General features: G+C 42.3%; 1 protein-coding gene across 3 annotated transcripts in view; it reads left to right on the forward strand.

Moving 5' to 3' along the window:
* The window catches only part of LOC144057698 (nectin-2), a 136,449-nt gene that overhangs the window by 78,118 nt on the left and 35,133 nt on the right, over positions 1–23,198 (forward strand). Inside the window, exon 7 of one of the 3 annotated variants that reach the window (XM_077575554.1) lies at positions 2,094–12,783. The exons of the other annotated variants lie outside the window; for them this stretch is intronic. Within the exon in view, the coding sequence (XP_077431680.1) occupies positions 2,094–2,662 (569 nt within the window). The 3' untranslated portion in view covers positions 2,663–12,783. Of the gene's footprint in view, positions 1–2,093; positions 12,784–23,198 lie in introns of those variants that run through there. 3 annotated transcript variants of the gene reach the window in all.

A 23,198-nucleotide genomic window follows, 5' to 3' on the forward strand; every position in this document is an offset into this window, starting at 1 on the left:
ATTCCTGCCCTCCACTGCTCCATTCATCATGATCAACCCCCGCATGGCCTCCACCTGTTCCGCACACACACACACACACACATGGCTCCTTCCCCAAAGAGTGTGCATGGCCTGAAACAAGCCCCCCCCCCCCAATCACCACTTGCACTTTGTGATTTGTGGCCAGCAGCAGCCTTGGACACAAGCTTAGAAGGTTAAAGGTCAAAGCGTCTGAGACCTTTTTGTGTGACGTGCCGGTCGGAATGGGGACACGAGCAGCAACGGGGGAAATGCCAACGTAGCGAAGGGGCTACCTGCGTACGCGCCACTTCACCTTCTCCAGCTTGAAGGCACACAAAATACGCAATTAGCCCGAGAAGCCGTCTGACCGAGTTGAGAGTTCAGTGTCGACACGTTGCCGTATTGAAAACAGAATAAGTCATATTTTGTTAAAATGCTGTGTTTTTAAAGGGGAAGTACCCCCCAAATAATATGTTAATGTGACCTCACTAGTCTAAACGTGACATTCTGATTAATATTGCATTTGGTAATATGAGTTAAGCAGCAAAATCCAACACTTGTTATCAATATCAGATGGCGGCCATTTTGCCCTTGCTCTCGAGTAGTGTTAATTTCCTCAACGAAAACGAAATAAAAATATTTTCGTCAATGCACATTTTTCACCAAATGAAAACAATAAGTTAATTAATTAATTAGGCTTATGGCCATACTACCCTGAGAACGCCCAATCTCGGAAGCTAAGCGGGGGTCGGGCCTGGTTAGTACTTGGATGGGAGACCGCCTGGGTGCTGTGAGCTTCCTGGATTGGCTGGCAACCAGCTCAGGGTGTACCCGGAGCCAGCTGGGCAGCAGGATGGGCTTCAGCACCACCGCGACCCTTGTGAGGAATAAGCGGTTAAGAAAATGGATGGATGAATTAATTAATAAACTGCGACTAAATCAGTCTGTATTTCCCTCGGCTAATAACAACAAGATAAAAATGTAGCTCAATTAATAACAGCTGGACTAAAATCTATGGGCATTTTAATTAACGAACAAAGACGAGATGAACATTATGATTGTGTAAAATCCTGTCTCTGTAACATTAAACCAACAGCTACAACGTTCCAACAATAACGCTAATTCGACTGCTAATTAATGCTAGCTAATTTACTAGCTTGTAGCATGGAGTCATTGCCACTTGTTGATATACTGCAATTGTTATTATCTGCTGACAAAAACAACGTGAAAGGGTAAAATGATTGTCCTGACTAAAACTAGACAAATAAAATTGTTTTCTTGGACTAAAATAAAAACTAAAATACTTGACTTATAGTCCACTAAAAGGTGACTAAATAAAAATTGGATGAGCTTGACTAACTATGATAAAAACTAACAAAACGGAGTCCTGAACAACTGTGATGTCATCTTCAGTTGACAGCAAGTGGCAAAATGGCCGCCTTCTGATATTGATAAAAACGGCTACATTTTGCTGCTTAACTCTTTGACTGCCAAAAACGTTAAATAACGTTTAGTAAAATCCTATGGAGGAGTGCCAAAGACGTTAAAAGACGTTTGTTTCAAAACAGAGGTGAAACTAACCATTTTCTATTGTTGATTACTCAAAAACGGAATAAGGTAGAAACAAACTTTTTTTTCTGATGAAAGATGAGAGTCCAATCTTTCATTTGGTAGTATATGTGTTTCCATAGTCCAAACACAACATTTTCTGTGGACCTTGAAAGATCAGTCAAAAGATCAGTCAAAATGCTTAAATCGGCTGGCACCCACGGCATCCCTTTTCTGAAAACGTCTGGCAGTCAAAGAGTTAACTCGTATTCCACAAATATTATATTAATCATAATGTCTTATTTAGACCAGTGAGGTCAAATGTTTAAGGTTGACTTCCCCTACACGCTACACCGACACATCAGGAAGTTTACAGTAACGGTACATGGACATCTCCCGACCCCTTCCTCCATCAGTCGTCCTCTTCCTTTCCTCCTTCCATTCTTGGTGTCGGACGACTTTCCTCCCTCGGCACAATTCACACTCTTCTTCTTCTTCTTCCCTTTTCTCTCCCGCCCTTCCTCCTCCCCCTCCCCCACCCACAGAGCCGTCAGTGAACCCGTCCAACGTCGGCGTGGTGGCGGGAGCTGTGATCGGCTCGCTGCTGGCTCTGCTCTTGGTGGCCGCCCTGGTGGCCGTGCTGGTGACCCGCAGCCGGCGCCAGCAGCAGGGCTACCGGGCCAACGGCGGCAGCGACTTGAAGGCGCGCATATTCGGCGGCGGCAAGAAGGCCAGCAAGAACGGCACGGGTGGCGGCGTGGGCGGCGGCGTGGGCAACAACAACGGCCCCATCTACGTGTACGACGATGGCTCGTCCCACCAGGGGGAGAAGAACAACCACGGGCCCCTCACCGTGGGCGGGCGGCCCGAGGCGGTCGCCGGCACGCCCACCGCCCAGGACATCCTGCTCAGTAGCGAGCTGGACGACGGCGAGAGGAGGAAGTTCGACGAGCTGGAGGAAGAGGAGCGGTACGACCACTTCTCGGGCGGCGGCCCCATCCTGCAGCTGCGCCCGCCCAACGAGCAGGACGATATGATCGGAGACTACCTGGACGACGACATGGAGTCCCAGCGCGACGGCTCCGTCATCTCTCGGACTGCTGTTTACGTATAAAGCCCAAAGGGAGCCGGAAGGGGGAGGAGGAAGCGTCCAGGAAGGGAAAACATGTTATTTTCCATATCTGCTATTATTAATCACAGTGTAGCCCCAATACTGACCGGAGGAGGACATTGTCGGAATCTTGTGAGTGGAGTTCTTGCTGTTTGTTGACAAAATAGGAGCGATCGAGTCATGTCGACAGAAGATTCCCTCTCATGCGCAGTTGTCATACAGTCCGCACGCCTTTTCGGGTCTCCTGTGGAAAACCGTTTTTTGTTTTGTTTTGGTGATCCGTCACGCGGGGTGCTTTCGTTGCTCACGATGGTGTCTGAAGGCGCGAAACCGTCGAGCGCTTGCCAGAGGATTTGTTTGCTGACGTCTGTTGTCTTTGTTTTTTCTCTTTACCGTCAAACCTCCAAAATCACTTGCGCGGAGTCTCCCGCCGTCGGCTTGATTGATTGAAACGGAAAGTAGGTCTGTGGCCAAGGCGGAATTAGTACCGAGGGCCAAGAGAACGACTACAGAGGGTTGTCACCTTTTGATTCTGTGTTTTTTTTTTTAAAGTAGCGTTTTTATTTTATTGGGAAATCTACTACAAGGTAGGAATGGGCCCGTTACCGGATTCAAGCTTATAGCAACTTTAAAAAGTCACCGTTTCAGAAACGCTAAAACTTTCCATAAGCCATAAGAGTTTTCAATTTTTTATTTGTTGTTGTCATCGGTGGAAATGATTAATGATATGACTCCTCCCATTGATAGTACAAGCAAGGTTGACGCATACAACTTTTCCCCTTATTGAAAAAGTCTCTTTTGGGAATTTTGACCACAGCTTAGTAGAAGAAGGCTACACAAAACGTTTTTACAGAGATTGGCTGATCGAGGCAAAAGCTCCGACACGATACCATCGAAAATGAAAGGAATGTTTGCATGTTTACAACTGGTGAAATAGAGAGACGATAGATCGAGGCCAATAACTAGCTAACTATGCTAGCTAGCTATGTTTTAGCAACAGTTTGTTAGCCGAACATTGCTATCATCTGTTTCCGCTCTGGCGTGACTTCACAAAGCAGAGAAATACAGCAACTACTCATTTCCAGAGACATACTTTTACTGTTTTACTCGATTTTATTTAGAAAAATTCAGTTTTTCTTTTTATGTTTACCTGTGTATGCAGAACTTAATCATTTTAATAAGAATCTTTTTCATCAGAACCTGATATCGGCCCGTTCCTACTAAAGGGAGTCCTCAGCTTACGACGGCATCGACATTGTTTTAAGTTTATGAACGTCACACAAAACAAACTAGCTTATGCAGAACAGGCCGTACTTACTGTCTGTCATAGGATTGTTTGATATTCATGGCCAGGAAGAGTCCTTCCATACAATTTCTAAAGTTATTATCCTAATGGTTGCGATATATAACCTAGCCAGTATTAGCTAGCTATCCAAATATTTACTGTAATTATAACTGTGCTACTGCGTGAGCCGAGCTGAGAAGTGAGGTTCCGACCCACTGCAGTTGAAAGTGAAAATGAAAAACTCTGAACCATCCGGTCGTTGGAAGTAGTCAGCACATTGCTACTCGCTTACAAGATCACCAAGTTCAACTTTTTATGATGGAGTGCTTCTTTTTGTCCCGCCAAGGCTGCCCCACTTTGTCACTGTCAAAGCTGAAAGTGAGCCAAACACAACCAAGGTAGCGTGTGGAACAGCTGAGCCTTTATTCCAAGTCCCGATACCGCCACATGACATGTTGGTCGCATCACGCATCCGTCTGTCCATTCACATAAATGCCTGACGCGGTCTTGGCGGGGGATTTGAGCTTCACAGCCACGGGTCTTCATGTGCTGTAAGAACCAAAGCGCTTTTTGGCTTTGAAACGCTGACCCGGTGTTCACATGCAAAAGCGTCATGCCAGGCGCCGGCAGCTAAAAGGTAGACGGTAAACAAGAGAGTGACAGGAGTGAGGTGCAGCCGAGCTGACAGGGTCAAGGGGACGTGGGGGGACGTGGGGGGACGGAAGGGGGAGTCTGCGGGACGGCGGAGGCGAACGTCTCGTCACGGGCGCTCCTGACAAGAGGAAGTTGATTGTTAATGAAGCGTGAAGTTGCCGGCTAGCTAGCATTGTTAGAAGCCTGATGATAGCAACTTGGCTGTCTAACATTGTTAGAAACTGATAGCCATGTTAGGCTAGCATGGCTAACTAACATTGCTAGAAAACTGATGATAACAACTTGGCTATTTAACATTGTTAGAAACTGATAGCCATGTTAGGCTAACATGGCTAACTAACATTGCTAGAAAACTGATGATAACAACTTGGCTATTTAACATTGTTAAAAACTGATAGCCATGTTAGGCTAACATGGCTAACTAACATTGCTAGAAAACTGATGATAACAACTTGGCTATTTAACATTGTTAGAAACTGATAGCCATGTATGGCTAGCTAACATTGCTAGAAAACTGATGATAGTAACATGGCTATCTAACATTGTTAGAAACTGATAGCAATGTTAGGCTAACATGGCTAGCTGACATTGCTAGAAAACTGATGATAGCAACATGGCTATCTAACATTGTTAGAAACTGATAGCAATGTTAGGCTAACATGGCTAGCTAACATGGCTAGAAAACCGATGATAACAACTTGGCTATCTAACATTGTTAGAAACTGATAGCAATGTTAGGCTAACATGACTAGCTAACATTGTTAGAAGCCTGATGCAAGTGTTTTGGGCGCTCTGATTTAAAGCAGGGCAGTGTAAGATGAATGTGTCGAGATCAAGTCCGCTTTTTTTAAAATTTATTCATTTTCTTACTCGTGATGTGTCAAACAGCCTACTTCGGCTATTCTGGCCTGATAAGGCAGCACTGACGAATCCACCGTTGGCGAGCGGCGGCCACCCTCCTCCGCCGCCTTTTGGCCGCTTGACGGATGGCGCGAGGCATCGGCGCATTAGCATCTATAGATTTTCCCGGGAGATCATGCAATATTTTTCTCCATTAGCGGATGCCGTTAAGTGTGCAGAATTGATTGGGGGACATAAAAGCTTTTGCCTTGGCCGGCGGACTTCTATTGACTAACAGGCAACACGCGGCGAAATGGCCCTTTATGATGCAGCTCCGGGCCTGATTGTCTCCTGACTGTTAATTCATCTTGCTAACGAGCCACCCGAGGCCCTCTCGGCCGCTACGTCCGCCGTTGCCGTTTAGTCACCCGTATCAGCATGATCATGAATTTTTCTGACCTTCTGATAGTCTGCTTTTCTTCCACTTCTGTTAAATTGCCGTGCGAGGCTCGGCGGAGTCCTGAAGCACGACTGCCGGTCGGCAGGTCAAACGCTGGCTAAAGCGCCGCCCAAGGCAGCGGTGACTGTACTCGGGCTTTTAACCTTGAATGACGGTGGGAGAGCTCGTGCCGGCGGACGTCGTTTTGCCTTGCGGGACTGCTAACCTTCTTGAAGGCAGAGAGGAAGACGGGAAGGGGTGGGATAAGCTCTGCCCATTTTCCTCCGTTCTTTCTTGGGCGAGCTGAGCAGCTAACGGAAGCGGTGGCTTCTTCCATCTTTATATAATAATAAATGAATAAAATAATAAACAATCCAATGATAAACGATAAATGATAAGTATGGCGGTAACTTGAGCGTGCCTTATTGTACTGCGTGATGACGTATTCTTACATCGCTGCGCTAGCTAGTTTGTTATAACCTTGAAATTTTGTCTAGAACGAGGGCTGGGTATCGATGATAATTTCCTCAATCGATTTGATTTCGATTCACAAGAGTTCAGTTTTATTTTATTTATTTTTTATTTTTTTTCCCCCCCCGATTCGATCCACTTCAGTTCAATCCGATATTGATTACTTATGGAACATCAATTCTTCTTAAATGTCAAGGACATGACAAAAACTCCACAAATATAAAATTCCAAAGTAAATTTTGCAGAGGCAGTAACTGGTCAAATGATTTAGTTTATTCATGAAAGTAACACGTGTTACATAAACATCGGCAAGGATGATGAAAATATTTTCATAATTCTAATTTAATAATGGTCAATATAAACAGGACTTTTGGACTTTTTTGCTCCCAAAAACGTATAATTACGTTCTATTTTAAATGTTTTAAGTGTCCCAAAGACGTATTTATACATTCTTTATTATTTTTTATGATGGAGCATACAAAAGGCTTTGATGCAGCCTCTCAACTGCAAAGAATGGTTCAAGAAATGATAGTTATTACACAACCGGCCAGCAGGTGGCAGCAAAGGAGATCAACCAGGCCATGTTAAAAAAAAAAAATTAGTTACTCACAATTCTAAATAGATTTGTGAATAATGATGAAACTTAGCTATATTCTAATGCTAATTGCTGCGAAACGGATAGAAATAAACTTTTTTTCCTGACGAAAGAAGAGACTTAAATCTTTCTTTTAGTAGGTTCCATGTTTTTATAGATAGCAAAAGAACACAACATTCTAAAATCAGTCCAAATCTAGTAAGACAGCCGGGAGCGAAGGGGGTTGCTTCAGTGAAAATAGCTGCGAGTGAATGAGTTAAGAAATTATGGGGGGAAAAATATTTAAATAATTGATTCATGGTTTTATGAATTGATATCGGGCTCGAAAAGGAAAATTGATTGAATATCAATTCGATTTTTTTTAGCCCAGCCCTACTATGAACCTTGTGAACTGAGGACTTCCTGTTTTGTAGCACAAAAACAGTTGTTAGACATCAGACGGGAGACAAAACCATCTGCCTGTGACACTTTTGAGCTGTGACCTTATGATTTGCCATCGGCGACCAATCGGAAGACAGCCTCAACATTCACACGCCATTCAGTCAGTTTCACCACAACAGGTTACGCAACGCTGACAACCTAGCAACCGGGAATGCAACAAATCGCAACCTACCACCAGATTTACCACAGCCACTGAAAAGTAAAAAAAATAAAAATAAAATAAAAAATCAAGATGTTATTTTTGCACTTGTGTGTGTGTGTGTCACTGCTACAAAGAGATATGTGCGTGTAACATTTCGTGTTTAGGGATGAAAATGGCAACATTTGTTGTGGGGGGGGGGCAAACGCTCAAAAAAACTATGTAAATTTTTTGGTGTTGAGATGTCTGTGTATACTATAAATGTAAGCATCTTTATTTTTTATTGTGGAAAAAAAAAATAATGTGGATATTTATGACAATGTAAATATCAGCTTGGTGGAGCCTGTGTGGCGCGATGTAAAGGAAAAAGTCATTGTGAATGTACATTTTTACACAGCACGGCAGCTTTTGTTGTTTGCGGAATTTATGCGCCTTTTTTTCCCCCATTTTTTTTTTCTCATTTTGGCAATTCAACACAACAAGCACACCATTATTTTTTTCACAATTGGCTCTCCGGGGTACGCACCAACCATGCACACTCGCGCGTCATAATTGATCAACTCACGTCGTGAGGTGTGTGTAAAGTTTTGCGATCAAGTAAGAAAGGGTCTGTTTCCATCCAACTTTAATCACTGTGCAGGAAAAAAAAAATTGTAAAAGCAAACTTGTTGTTGTTTACCTGGCGTGCCGTCGACGGCGAGAAACATTCGCCCACTCGCGAACGCCCCGCAGCCGCTCTCATTATGCTCCACTCCCACAGTCAAACTGGGCTCGAGACGCCTCGTACCTGCCATCGCCTGACACCGGCCCACACACACTGTCTACAAACATCCAAAAAACAAACACGCTTCTTCTTCCTTCTCTTTTGCTCGGTGGTTGTGTCAAGACGTGTACTCCGTAGCCGCTGATTTGGAAAGAGTCCGATTTGTGTCCTGCGCTTCACACTTTGCTTCACATCACCCGAGTAATCCGACCCTTGCCGGAATTATTGTAGAAGGCTGCGCGCACTTTTTCACTGATGCTCTTTTTTTGTGGGGATGCGGTGGTTTGTCCACTTGGCTGTTCTTAGACTTTGGAATTACAGCTTTTGGCGTTTCATCAAGTGGCTGCTTCCTGCTCTTTATGGTGGTACACACCAGAGGTGGCAAATCCAGGTCCAGAAAGTAAAAACCCTGCCACAGTTTGGCTTTAGCCCCTGATGCTAGCTAGTTAGCGCCCTAAAGGGTGAATGAGCATCATGGGGGCTAGCTAGCTAGCACCAGAGGTGGCAAATCCAGGTCCAGAAAGTAAAAACCCTGCCACAGTTTGGCTTTAGCCCCTGATGCTAGCTAGTTAGCGCCCTAAAGGGTGAATGAGCATCATGGGGGCTAGCTAGCTAGCTAGCACCAGAGGTGGCAAATCCAGGTCCAGAAAGTAAAAACCCTGCCACAGTTTGGCTTTAGCCCCTGATGCTAGCTAGTTAGCGCCCTAAAGGGTGAATGAGCATCATGGGGGCTAGCTAGCTAGCACCAGAGGTGGCAAATCCAGGTCCAGAAAGTAAAAACCCTGCCACAGTTTGGCTTTAGCCCCTGATGCTAGCTAGTTAGCGCCCTAAAGGGTGAATGAGCATCATGGGGGCTAGCTAGCTAGCACCAGAGGTGGCAAATCCAGGTCCACAAAGTAAAAACCCTGCCACAGTTTGGCTTTAGCCCCTGATGCTAGCTAGTTAGCGCCCTAAAGGGTGAATGAGCATCATGGGGGCTAGCTAGCTAGCACCAGAGGTGGCAAATCCAGGTCCACAAAGTAAAAACCCTGCCACAGTTTGGCTTTAGCCCCTAATGCTAGCTAGTGAAGAGGAATAAAATTATTTGTCCTCTTTGCGTGTTCCAAAATTTGAAGACAGATTTAATGTAAGCAAAAACACCTTTGCAAAAATGATTTAATAAAAAAAAAAAAAAACAGATCTCTGGACATCGTGACAGACTCCAAACATCACATAACCGGTGGAATTTCAGAGTGCCGAATGTGTCTCTTCCGCGTGTAAAGTGGCTTCTTATAGTTAAACAGACCGCCTCTCTTTCATTTGTAGACAAAACATACTCTCTGGGTACTTTTCCGTGAGCGATGGCGAAAACAGAGTCAGAGTCAGGGTCAGGGTCAGGGGTGTGTGTGTTCGAGACAGATTCTGTTCTCAAGGACCAAATGAGTGTTTTCGCACATAACACTGAGAAGGAATTTTTTAGCCCAAACAATATGTTCCAGCTTAAGGTCAAATTATACTGAGTTCAACACTACCTCACATCTACAAAACATTTCGACATGGTTAATATAAAGAATTAAAATGTTAATAATGTATAACAATGGTTAATATATGAAATAAAGAATTTAAATGTTAATAATATCTAACACTAGCTCGCCAAATGGTGAACAAGCACCATGGGAGCTTACTAGCTAGCATCAGAAGTGGCAAATCCAGGTCCAGAAAGTAAAAACCCTGCCACAGTTTGGCTTTAGCCCCTAATGCTAGCTGGCTAGCTCCCTAAATGATGAACAAGCACCATAGGAGCTAGCTAGCTAGCACACAGTTTGGCTTTAGCCCCTGACGCTAGCTAGCTAGCTCCCTAAATAGTGAACGAGCGGCATGGGAGCTAGATAGCTAGCATCAGAAGTGGCAAATCCAGGTCCAGAAAGTAAAAACCCTGCCACAGTTTGGCTTTAGCCCCTGATGCTAGCTAATTAGCTCCCTAAAGGGTGAATGAGCACCATGGGGGCTAGCTAGCTAGCACCAGAGGTGGCAAATCCAGGTCCACAAAGTAAAAACCCTGCCACAGTTTGGCTTTAGCCCCTAATGCTAGCTAGCTCGCCAAATGGTGAACAAAGCACCATGGGAGCTTACTAGCTAGCATCAGAAGTGGCAAATCCAGGTCCAGAAAGTAAAAACCCTGCCACAGTTTGGCTTTAGCCCCTAATGCTAGCTGGCTAGCTCCCTAAATGATGAACAAGCACCATAGGAGCTAGCTAGCTAGCACACAGTTTGGCTTTAGCCCCTGACGCTAGCTAGCTAGCTCCCTAAATAGTGAACGAGCGGCATGGGAGCTAGCTAGCTAGCACCTGGGGTTAAAGCCAAACCGGGGCAGGGTTTTTACTTTCTGGACCTGAATTTGCCACCTCTGGTACACACATACCAATTTTTCTCATCTTCATAGATTTTTAGATGGCAGCGACCCCACACATGACGAGGGGAAAAAAATCAGTGCGCTCAAAATGGACAAGTATCTTGTTGTAGTACCAAGACTAACCTGTGAGGCAGCATAGCACCATAAGGCATCCTGAAAATACAGACAATTAGTAGTAGAGAAAATAGAAGCTAGGCTAACTGTAGGGTTGCTAACTACATTGTTAAGTTTCGTTGTTCGGATCAACTTGTCGTAAATATGGAACAGGTTTAAAAAAAAAAAATTGTTGGTCCAAACTGTTTTAGGAAAAATGCTTTTAACGCATTCTACCACAGGATACTCGTTCGGCAGAAGGTTTTAATCATATTGCTCCAATTTGGCTGGTTTATTCTTATGCCTGTTTCCCACTTTTCGAATAATGGCCTCAACTGTTTATTCGAGCCGATTGGGAAGGAACAAAAATCACTGTCAGCACACCACCATGCAACAGGATAATTGACCAGAATATTTCAGAAAAATCCGACAATCGGGCCTTTGCTGACTTTGATCAGAGGGGAGCAAAATGTGTCTTGAATTATCGTGTTGGACAGAAAAAAAATGTGTGACTTTTGTCACTGCAATCAACATGCAAGGTCGTCACCCGCCGCCAGCCTCATCTACCATCACGTCTTACAAAATGCTTCTAGAAGGATCCATACTAGAATATTTGTGCTTTGTCTCACTACAGACATTTATAATAATGTAATAAGAACGCAACGAAATATCTTGATTTAGACGTAGCTGCGGCCCAAATCCTGTTGCAATGAAAGTGGACAAGGGCAGGAAAATGAACTCCGAGAGGCTACACGTGTTACATTAGCCAATAGTGCTAATATTGTGTGCTATATTTACAGTATAATGCCACAGGAACCAATGAGATCGACAACAACAATACAATGCATCATGATATTGATATTTTGTCCCGCCCTTAGTAGATACTTAGCCTGGTTTGCAAGTGAGTCCGCAAGCTAACTCGTCTGCCGCGCATGAAATCGATTTCATATCGATACTGGACTGACGGATATAATTATATGATAAATTACAATATTGATATTTTGTCGCACCCATTAGCTGCTAGTAACCCTCATGCCGTTAATGGAGTCAATATTTGATGAAATATTGTGAGCGATAGCGACGCAAGCGCCGCCACAATATTGACGTTTTTAGCCCACTCCTCATGAATGCTAACTTAGCCCAGTTAGCGAGTGTCACGACACGACAAACAACTCTTCTGACATAAATGGAATTGATGTTTGATGTTGGAGAGACAATACAGAAACATCGATGTTAGCATTTTGTCCCGCCACTCGTGGATACGAAATTAGCCTTGTTAGCAAGCCAGCAACTTTTTTCCCCCCCTGCTAGCATCTTCCTATGTTTTGTTTTCCTGCTCTTGTCGGTGCTTTCATTGCTATTTTTCGGATTAATCAGTTTAAGTAAAATGCTTTTTTTTTTTTGTGTTCACGCCATCATATGAAATTTTTGTTTCCATTTTCTGCAAACGTGATGACTACAAAGCCTTAACATCCTCCATCTCACCCATGAACAAACAAGTCATTCCTGTGTAAATAATATAAATATATAAATATGTAGCAGAGGAGAGGGGGGAAAAAAATGAAGTACTAATTTATGGTGTCACGTTTTGTGTATTGCTCAGTGACGCAGGCAACGCATGAAGGATTTATTTTCATTTGCTGTTCTTTTGCAGTGCTTTATAATTTAAACTGTTTTCCTTTGCGAGTGCTTTATTCTCGACTGCCGCGCTGTGATTGCTGCCAAAACGCTGGCAAAAATGTGCTTCGTCGTCTATACAATTTGAATTGTACACGCGCAGCATTTACTCCGAAATGTGCTTTTTATCGACTGTTCTGTGGAACTTGTTTTTCTTTCTTTGTCCCGTTCTCACGCTTTTTTCTTTTTTTTTTTTTTTAAATATTGATTTTCAAGCAGCAGATAAATGAGGGGAAAAACAAACAGGTGCATTAGACCGGTGCCCGCTGCTATTGTCATGTCTTTATTTTTCCGTACTTGGTTGTTGTTATTATTAAAGACTTGTTGATTTTTGACGTTTCAGAGCCTGATGTTTCTTTTTACCGCTGGACCAATGAGGCGACGTGCTGCTCATTGATTCTCTTTGATTCAAGTTATAGATTAATTGTTGATATGATGCAGGCTGTCTGAGTGCGTCATCCACTTTAAGAGGGGAAAAAAAGCCTGCCTCAAATAGAAGCTTCCTTGCCGTTTGTGTCTTTACCCTTAAGCATGCACAACATGTACTTAACGAAAAACTAAATGTCTCCCTCAAATTAACATCTCTTTTGTGCGTGTGCACTCATTGCGTCCGACATCCACTTACAAATAAGTGCCTCCCTCAAAAGGACGCTTCGCTAGTGCATGTGTCTTTACCAATCCATGGTCACATCATTCACTTGATTAAAAGTAAACGCCTCCCTCAAATAAAGATCTCCATTCTCTCTGTCACTTAATCATAGATGATGTATGATAAAAAAAATAATAAATAAATCAATACCTCCGTCGAATAGATGTTGCCATTCACTTGAAAAATAGATGCCCCCCTTTTGGACTTAATCGTGGGGGAAAAATAAATCCCTCTTTCAAATTAACACCTCTCAAACGTGACTTGGATGTAGTTGGATGTTGCTTGAAAGAATAGACGCCTCCCTTTTGGTTGAATGTTAATTTTTCGGTGCCTCATCAACTTTTAAAAATAAAAACCAACCATAAATCTTATGTTTTGCTCGTGTCTGAATCTGCGGGCACATAATCTGCTTGATAAAAAGTAAAGCCCTCCCTCCAAAAAAAACATTTATTTTGCGCATGTGTGTTATGTGTCTCGCTGGGTGAATCATCCACTTAAAAAAAAAAAGAAAAAACTTCCCTCAAATAGACGCTTCGCTAGTGCATGTGTCTTTACCAATCCATGGTCACATCATTCACTTGATTAAAAGTAAACGCCTCCCTCAAATAAAGATCTCCATTCTCTCTGTCACTTAATCATAGATGATGTATGATAAAAAAATAATAAATAAATCAATACCTCCGTCGAATAGATGTTGCCATTCACTTGAAAAATGGATGCCCCCCCCCCCCTTTTGGACTTGTGTTAATCGTGGGGAAAAAAATAAATCCCTCTTTCAAATTAACACCTCTCAAACGTGACTTGGATGTAGTTGGATGTTGCTTGAAAGAATAGACGCCTCCCTTTTGGTTGAATGTTAATTTTTCGGTGCCTCATCAACTTTTAAAAATAAAAACCAGCCATAAATCTTATGTTTTGCTCGTGTCTGAATCTGCGGGCACATAATCTGCTTGATAAAAAGTAAAGCCCTCCCTCCAAAAAAAACATTTATTTTGCGCATGTGTGTCTTAATCGCTGGGTGAATCATCCACTTAAAAAAAAGAAAAAACTTCCCTCAAATAGACGCTTCGCTAGTGCATGTGTCTTTACCAATCCATGGTCACATCATTCACTTGATTAAAAGTAAACACCTCCCTCAAATGGAGCTCTCCATTCTCTCTGTCACTTAAATAAATAAATAAATACCTCCGTCGAATAGATCCTGCCATTCACTTGGTTGAATGTTAATTTTTTGGTGCCTCAACTTTAAAAAAAATAAAAAATAAAGGCCTCCCTCAAATAGACATCTCCTTCGGGCCTGTGTGTCTTAATCATCGGCTTTTAAAAACAAAAGCCTCTCTCAAATAGACACTTTGTGTGTCTATCATAGGCAGGCATGTCATCCACTTGATAAACGCCTCCCTCAAATCGACATTTCTCTTGTCCGTGTCAAGTCGTCAGTGAACGTCTCGTCCACTTTGTCAAAAATGCGCTGTCGTGTTAGTGGTCTGCACGCGCGTCATCCACTTGCTCAAAAATAAACGCCTCCCTTCTCCCCCATCAAGAAAAACTGCCAGCGCTGCTGCTCATTTTATTTATTTACCGCCCTCCCCCTTTTGCCCCCACTCTCATGTCCTGCCGTTTGCCTGCCTTGACAAATCTGTTTGCGCGTCGACGCCGTCGTGATAACGCTCTTGTGGGAAAGTGAGCGCGGCAACGGGAGAAGCCATTTTGAAGATTATTACTACCTTTCTCTCATTTGTCGACGTCGTTCCACCTCGCCTCGGCGACGCGTACAGCGGCGGCGTGAAGAGTAATGGCAAAATATTAGCCATCAAGTACGCGCCGGCGCAGTTGCTGTTGTCGCTCTCCCAACCAACAAAAGTGTGCCGTGACGCTTGGTGGGATTTTTCTCATGGAAAACATTTGCATTCGCTCTATAAAGGTTTGGGAAACATTGCTACACAAATGGTAGTACCAAGACTGACCTGTGAGAGGCAGCATAGCACCATAAGGCATGCTGAAAATACAGGAAATAGAAGCTAGGCTAACTGTAGGGTTGCTAACTAGGAAAATATTTGTCTTAGCTCAAAGGTTGGGAAACACGACTGCACAAATCTCGGCATAGAAAGGCCGCATTGTTACGACTCTGACTCAACCTTGTTGAGTCAAATTTTAACACGAGATTGACTTTGTGGGGGCGCGCATGGAATGTTGGCGGGACAGTTGGTTGATGGCGACGTCGCCGCCGCGTCCTGGTTGTTTGCCTGCTGCTCTGATGGCGTCCGTGATGTGTCATCGCTGGCCGCCTTTTCTTTTGTTCGTGTCGGCCGTCTTCTGTCAATGCACAGCTATTTACTGCGGGTCCGCTGCCGCCATCTGGACACTCTAATTGCTTTGGATTGGAGGCTGGTGACGGTTCGAAAAACTGCTTCCACACACACACGTGAACGCACAAACGCGTCTCAGGCCCTTCCCTTTTGGAATTAAAGCCTCCCAGCGTTTCTGTGTTTGCCGCAGACAAAAGGTGCATATCTGATGTGAACGGGGTGACCTCTATAGCATACAGTGGAAACTGTCTACCCCCCCCCCCCCCTTCCCCCGCCCCCAATGTGGGCCTCGGGCCGTTAACCTGGATCTGAAGCCAAAGTGACAGCAGTACCACCAATGCGGTCTTCAACTGCAACTTACAGTGATGAGACCTGCTGCTGCACTGGCCCCAGGGCCACACGGATAGCTCTTAATTCCAGAATGTACACGTGTGTGTGTGTGTGTGTGTGTGTTCCTTTAACTCCACCATTTTTATTTATTTTTTATGACCACCTCTTACTTGGAAAGCCTATACTGGAGGAATTCCAGTCGCAATGCAGCAGACACGTTCGCGCCAAAAATTGAGCAGTAATAAATTGAATAACGATGCCTATATTTGTGGAGCCTGGGGTCAAGTTGTATTTTACAATTTCAAAAATGTGCCAAATTTCACAAGTTACTTCATGTTAAAGATTATATAGCTCTTAATATGAAAAGAAAAATGCACTGAGCTGTCATCAATGTCTTACAAATGCAATGATGCCATCTAGTGGCAGAAAAAAGACCAACAAAACAATATCACACTCAGTACAGGACATCATATTCATTCAATTTTATGATTTATTATGAAATTACTGCATCGATGACTAAAAGATGCAGCCAAAAAAAAAAATTCTACTTTTATATTAACAAGAGTATGAAAACTTTAGAACAGATATAAAATTTGTGATTAATCATTAGTTAACTATTGAAGTCATGTGATTTAATTACGATAAAAAAAAAAATTATCGCCTGATACCACTAGTTTTTATCAATAGAAATGTCATCCACTTGAAAAAAAATGCCTCCCTCAAATACATGCATTCTGCATCTGTGTAAAAAAAAATCATCCATTTGAGAAAATAAAACACGCCCCTCAAATACAATCTGCGTATACGTGTGTAGATGACAAATTATATTCATTCACTTGATTTAAAAACAAAAACAAAACAAAAAAACTGAGATGTTCCCGATGTGTAGGTAAATCTTGCTTTAAAAAAAATCTCACTGAAATAGATGCCCTCCATTGACATAATTTGAAAAAAAAGAACGCCTCCCTCAAATAGTTGCCTCTTGTCTGCGCATGTGCCAATTGGCAGTAGGGTCAACTACTTAAAAAAAAAAATAAAAAAAATACACACCTCTCGGTTTCATTATCTGTCTCTCAATTTTTGGGTGTGTTGACTTGAATAAAGAGACTCCTCCCTCAAATATAGATGCCTCGCGTGTGTGTTGTTGGATGCATCAGCAACTGGAAAAATACATCAATGAATAACTCCCACAAATCAGTTGAGTGTGTTAATGAATAAAGTGGGTCTTGTTATTCTACACATGGGGGGGGAGAAAGTCAATGCCTCCCTCAAATAATTACTTTCCTTGTTCATGTGTCTGTCAACTGGCCGGTGTGTCATCCACTCCAAAAAATGCCTCCCTCAGATTGACCCCAACCTTGTGCGTGTGTGCCAATTAATTGTTAGGTCTTAAGTGTCATACGCTTGAAAAAAATAGATGCCTCCCTCCAAAAAAAAAAAAAAACATTCCCATATGCATGCATGCATGTGTCTGTCAATCAGCTCGAGCGTCATCCTCTTGGAAAGCACCAACCTCAAATAGACACTTCCTTTCTCCAATCAGGAAAGAACTGAACCGCGGCACATCTAAGTTCATTTATTTATTTTTCTTCGTTTTAAACTCCTCGTTTAAAACTGTCATCTCCATAAATGCCTCCTCCCTAATAAGATGGCGCATCTGCAATTGAATAAATGAACGCCCCCAGTTGCTATTAGCAGATCTGCGGCGGCTGCCAGCGCAGTGTTGATTAAACAGCGTTTGTTTGTGTGCGTCCTCAACCTCTGGCCCCACTTTTGTCCCCCAGACCCGACTAATAGATCCCAGAGTGAGCGAGCAATGATTTGGCCTGTTTTCTTGGATGTCACCACGCCTCCCTCCCTCCTTCCTTCCGTCACAAGGATTAAAAGAAATATCTGCTCTGACCTCAATTATAAAAGTCGACTGGTGCATATTTTCCTTGCGAGCATTAAAGATGCTTTCACACTCGCTTTCTCGCCCGAGGCGGTGAGTCATCAAATATTAAGAGCTGTTTGTCTGACACTCAAGTTCTAACGTGGCGCGTTTGTGTTTAAACAACGCTCTCTGAGTTTGGTCCGTTTGGCTCTTTTAATGGATCTGAAATCAAATGGCTACAGTTAGCAATGCAGCGACGCATACGTAGATATCACATTTCATCAAATATGGAGTCTGTTACAAGCTAGCTGCGGTATCATTAGTTGTTTTTCGCAGCACGTAAATAAGATATGCCAGTGATTTATTCTTTCATGTTGGGCAGCGTTCGTGTTCATGTATCAGTTGTTTAAAGGTTTGTAACAACCGTGATAGCGACCGTTTATGGGGTTTCACATGGCGTGTTAGCATTAAGCTAGCGGATTTTGGCAAGACAAAATTCATCTGGTTACAGCGCAAGGTTACTATAGTTAACGGAAACGAACGAAGCAACTAAAATTCCAATATTATTTTTGTAAATGAAATGAAATTTTAGAAAAGGATACTACATTTGACTTTTGCAAAACAGACTCATTGTTTTAGTCTTCATCAATTCATTTCATAAATGCGCTCTCGGGGGTTGATTTGACATTTTTCTGTATTGGATCGGCCGGTTTTACGACAGCTGACTTTAGGGCCGTTTGGAACATGTTATTTGAAAAAAGAAGCATATCTTTTGTGCTGTTTTTTTTTGGCACAATAGTTATTGTGGCCTCTTTTTTTTCTTTTTACCACAAAAAAAATCCTGTAAAAATGGCCGGTTTCCAAGAAAAATCTCCCAACCCCTTCAAAAATAATAATAATAATAATAATTGAAAAACAAACCCTTGTGAATCCGAATTGGGTGCCCAACATGGGTCCACTCTAACCCACATTAAAAAATTGGAATAAATAAAAACGAATAGTAAAACTAATAAAGGCTCGTCTAAAAAAACTAATACAAACTAACAAATACCTTCTAAAAACTAATTAAAAATAACTGAATTTGAGAAAAAAAAAAGTCAAAATCAAATGAAAGTTAACTCCAATGAAAATGAAATTAAAAAAAACAAAAAAGCCTATTGGCCTCTTCGAAAGCGAGCTCGCCAGTGTTGGGACATTGAAGGAATGTTGGAGGAATTGAGCTTTGGAAAACGTAAACACCGACAGATTGATGGGAATCAAATGTTGCGTATGATATTCATCATTGTTACTCAATTATTGCGAAAAATCGTGAACATGATCAGTGTCTTTAACATAAATCATCATTATTAAGAACATACAAAAGTAAATTGAGCAAATGCAAAAAATCAGTAGCCAACAAGTAACTCCGCATTTCAAAAAGGTCGGGACGGTCAGCCTTTGCAAGTTTTCCCGCAACCGTCCCAAAAAAAAGAAATTCGGCTTGTGGAGGAACGAAAGCGTCTTGTGGCATAAGCCCGATTGATGAATTGATCCGTCCAGCAGATTCTTCCTAAATGCGCGCCCAGACGTGAATTCATTAGCTGATGTTTACGCTCCCTTTTTCTGTAATTTCGCTAAAGATGAAAAATGCGAGCGTGCTCTCGGCGCAAGTTGTCTCGCTGCATAGAGCGTTGAATATGATGAATGTGTCAGCGTCCTTATCGGCAGCCGCACTTTTCCGAGACTCAACACACACACACACGCACACACACACGCTAATCTTTTTCTACTCTCCGTGCTGATATTCATCTCCTGAAAACAGTCGTTTTCTTTTTCATCCCCGACGGTTTTGCTGGTGAAAGTGTTACAATTATGTGTGATTGCAGCCATTCTGTTCCCGGCGCCTTGTTTTTTTTTTTGCAACGTAATTGAAAGGTTGAGCCCATAATAATAATTAAAGCTGCTAGCAATGATGAACAGGAAACCTTGTGCCCAAGTTCCCCTTTTTTTTATAATTAAAAAAAAGAAGATTTAATGACATTTTGTGTTACTAGTCTTAGTCAAAATGGTGCATCATCAAGTGCTTTAATGCAGATTCTTTCAGCTTTAATAAATAATAAATTGACATTTATAATCAATAGTATTAATTTGCTTAGGTATTTTTTCTGTTCATTTTTGTAAAACAGTGACACTTATTGGATAATGATAAGAATTAAAGCTATAACCGCTAGCATGCCTTTCTTCATTGCAAATCATTCAAATGATCATTACATTTTGACTCCATGCCACACCAATGTAATATGGTGTTGTCAAAAAAAATGTCAAGTGCTTTAATGTGGATTCTGTCTACTGTTCATAAATAGCAATAGTGTGACATTTTGATCAATACTATTAATTTGCTTAAATGCTTTATTTATATATATATATATATATATATATATATTTATTTATTTATTTATTTTTTTGTTAAACAGCAAAATAAAAATTTCTTGGATAACAAATAAAGCAACAAGCTCTGGCAAATCCTTCAAATGGTTAGTACATTTTGACGCCATGTCACACCCATATAAAATGTCATTAAGCGCTTTAATGCAGATTTATTGTTCATTTTTGCAAAATCGACTTTATTTGCATAACAATAAGAATTAAAGCTGTGAGGCTTCGCACCCCATTTTAATCCTCCAAATGATGACATTTTGATGCCACATCCGCATGAAATCTCATTGTCAAAAAGTGCATCATCGGGTGCTTTAATGCAGATTCTTTCAATGTTTGCAATTAAAGCAACCTGTAAACGATGCCGCGCTCTATTCAACCTGTAAGAATGCAGGATCAAGCCACATTTACTCCCGTGATCGTTCGCAGGCAATGTTGCATCTTTCAGCGATATCGTTGCGTGAAAACTGTCCTCCCCCGAGCGGAACTCCCCACGGGGAGAAAAAAAAATCCACCAGTGAACCTTCAATCATTCCAAACGATACTCTGGGGAGTGAAAATAATAAAACAAACGTGTTGTTTTGCACTGACCCCGCAGCGCCGCATCGATCAGGCTCACCGGGGCGCTCGTTTCCAACTGACGACAATTTAGTCCTGCGATCGACATATGGTTGCTCTTATCTCTTCTCTTTTTTTTTTTTTGTTGTTGCCATGTGTCACTTGTTGCTTGGCAGACTTCAAAGGGGGCTCCACAGGGGGGCTATTCTGTTTGATGACAAACTCGGAACAAGAATTTAGATGAAAGTAAACAATAAGGATTAGAGGACATGATTATTTTTTTCCGGTACACACAACATATAAAATTAGCTCTGTATTAATTAGAGATATTTTACATTTACATTTACTGTCTTGAACTCTCGTTTGTGTTTCCCCATCTTGGACTCGTGCTGAACTCGGACGGCAGGCGTAAGAACTCACAGGAAATTGGAAATGCTATCATACCTGCTGTCGAGCAGGAAACGATAACGTCCCATCTTCTGCTTTTCCGCACGCACGCACGCACGCACGCACGCACGCACACACCAACGGTACAGTACATAAATACACAAGCTGGCTGTTGAGCGAGAAAAGGGGGAAAGGAACGCTGCGGTTTCCCCTGGAGGCCTCTACTCGTTTACCTCTTCTTGTCCACTGAGGAGGATGATGATGATGATGAAGGCAATTCAGTAAGCCGTTGTAATGTTAGTCATTCTTTGCAGACGATAAAGAATATATGCCTGTGAGTATTATTATATTGTGTGTGTTGCCCTACTGGCATGACCAAATCATGTCACACTGTTTTAAATTGAGGACAAAAATGCATCTCATATCTCAAATGATTATTATTTTTGCTTCTTTTCAAGTGCAAGGCAGGCTGGATCAAATGTTCTCACGGGCCCGTACGCACACATTCGCACCCAGGCAGACGGCGCAATCAAAACTCATGTATGAATATTCCAAATGTGGTGCGGGTTGAAGAAGAAGCGAGGGCGGCGGCGGCGGCGCGGGAGCAAAGGGCAAAGTGGAGAGCAGGGGAGGGCGAGCAGAAGGCTGATTAAAGTTAGAGGAGGCCACTCTGCGAAGACGACGACAGCCGAGACGAGAGTGAGAGTTGACGCGTTGCAGCTGTGTTGATTTAGCCGCGCGCTCATCTGATTGTTGCCGCGTGTGGAAATACGTCCAGTCGGGAGAAACAAAATGGCGGCGGCGGCGGCAGGATTATTTGCGTTTGCGTGTCACAAGTTTTTTTTTGTCCTCTTGGGGTCGCCATCCTCGCATGCTACGCTGTAGTGTGTGTGAAGTTGAATGCGTGTGTGCCTGGTTGAGTGACGTGCAAGTCAGCGAATGAGAATGTGGAGTTGTGTGGCTGTTAGCTAGCTAAAGCGTTAGCCACCCTGCGTGTTGCGTGACGGCGACAAAGTTGAGGCCATCGGCACGTCGGCTAAAATGACATTTTGTTAGCGTTTGCTCGGTAAAGTGTTTGATAAGAACATTTGATTCGAACAAGTGGCAGCAGCTCGATGAAATGTTTAGTAGCAGGCATGTTGCACTTTAGCTTCTTATCAAGGTTATTATAGTTCACAGAAACTAGCAAAATCATTTAAAACTAAAATTGAAGTTAAAAAGCACTTTCGTTAAGGGAATAAAATAAAAATGAGTTGACCAATCACAGTACTACGCTGTGATTGGTCAACTGCTGGTCACATGACATGTGGGCGCCATCTTGTTACCCTGCCGAAACGGAGTTGGCCAAACGCTCTCTATCAACGGCTCTGAAGTATCAGTACTCGAGATGCCCTCTTGTGGCTCTTTTACGAAATTAAAAATGAGGAATATTGAGATATATAGGTCTCTCTTTTTTAGTTATATGTTTTGAGGTTTTTTTTTTGTGTGTCAAAAATACTTTGTACTAATGGTATCGGTATCGGTGACTACTCAAGAGTACTCTTACTGGTAGCGGACAAAAAAAAAAAAAGTGCTATCAAACATCCCTTAATTAAATGTTTTTTATTTCAGTATTACTGTTTATTGGGGTGTGCCAAAAATTGTAAAAAAATATATATATATTTAAATGTCCCAAAATCGATTGAATTTAAATGATCTTATACTGTCTTGCCCTTGTTTGTGTGTGCCTTTATTGGGAGCGCTGTTCATGTTGTACAGGATTTGGCCACTTAGGGGCAGTGTGGTTCCCCGCGTTCTGATACACTGTTTAGTTGTAGCCATGATAGAGAGTAGAAGGAAAAAGTCACAATCAAGTTATGTCAATAAAAGGTTGTTGTTTTTTTCGCAACGTAGGAAGAGCACATGCCGGTAATGTTAAGATGCTTCTCTGTACACATTTTTGAAGCGTTTTGTAAGAAGAGCCGCGAGTAGCGCGCTAATTAGCATTAGCGTGTCAGACTGCTGTTGATCTTGACGATTCTTTGCTCATCTATGAATTGAAGCAGAAATCATTGCCAATCAAACTATGTTCAATTAAAAGTCGATTCTCAATCGAATCGCAGATCCAAAAATCGGAATTGAATCAAATTGTGAGACAGTCAAAGATTCCCACCCCTTCTGTTTAGACATATAAAAGGAATGTTGAACAGTCTATATAAAAATCAAACAAAAACAAAAAATATTTTTTTT

The sequence above is a fragment of the Vanacampus margaritifer genome, chromosome 9 (assembly GCF_051991255.1).
Source record: "Vanacampus margaritifer isolate UIUO_Vmar chromosome 9, RoL_Vmar_1.0, whole genome shotgun sequence".
NCBI lineage: Eukaryota > Metazoa > Chordata > Actinopteri > Syngnathiformes > Syngnathidae > Vanacampus > Vanacampus margaritifer.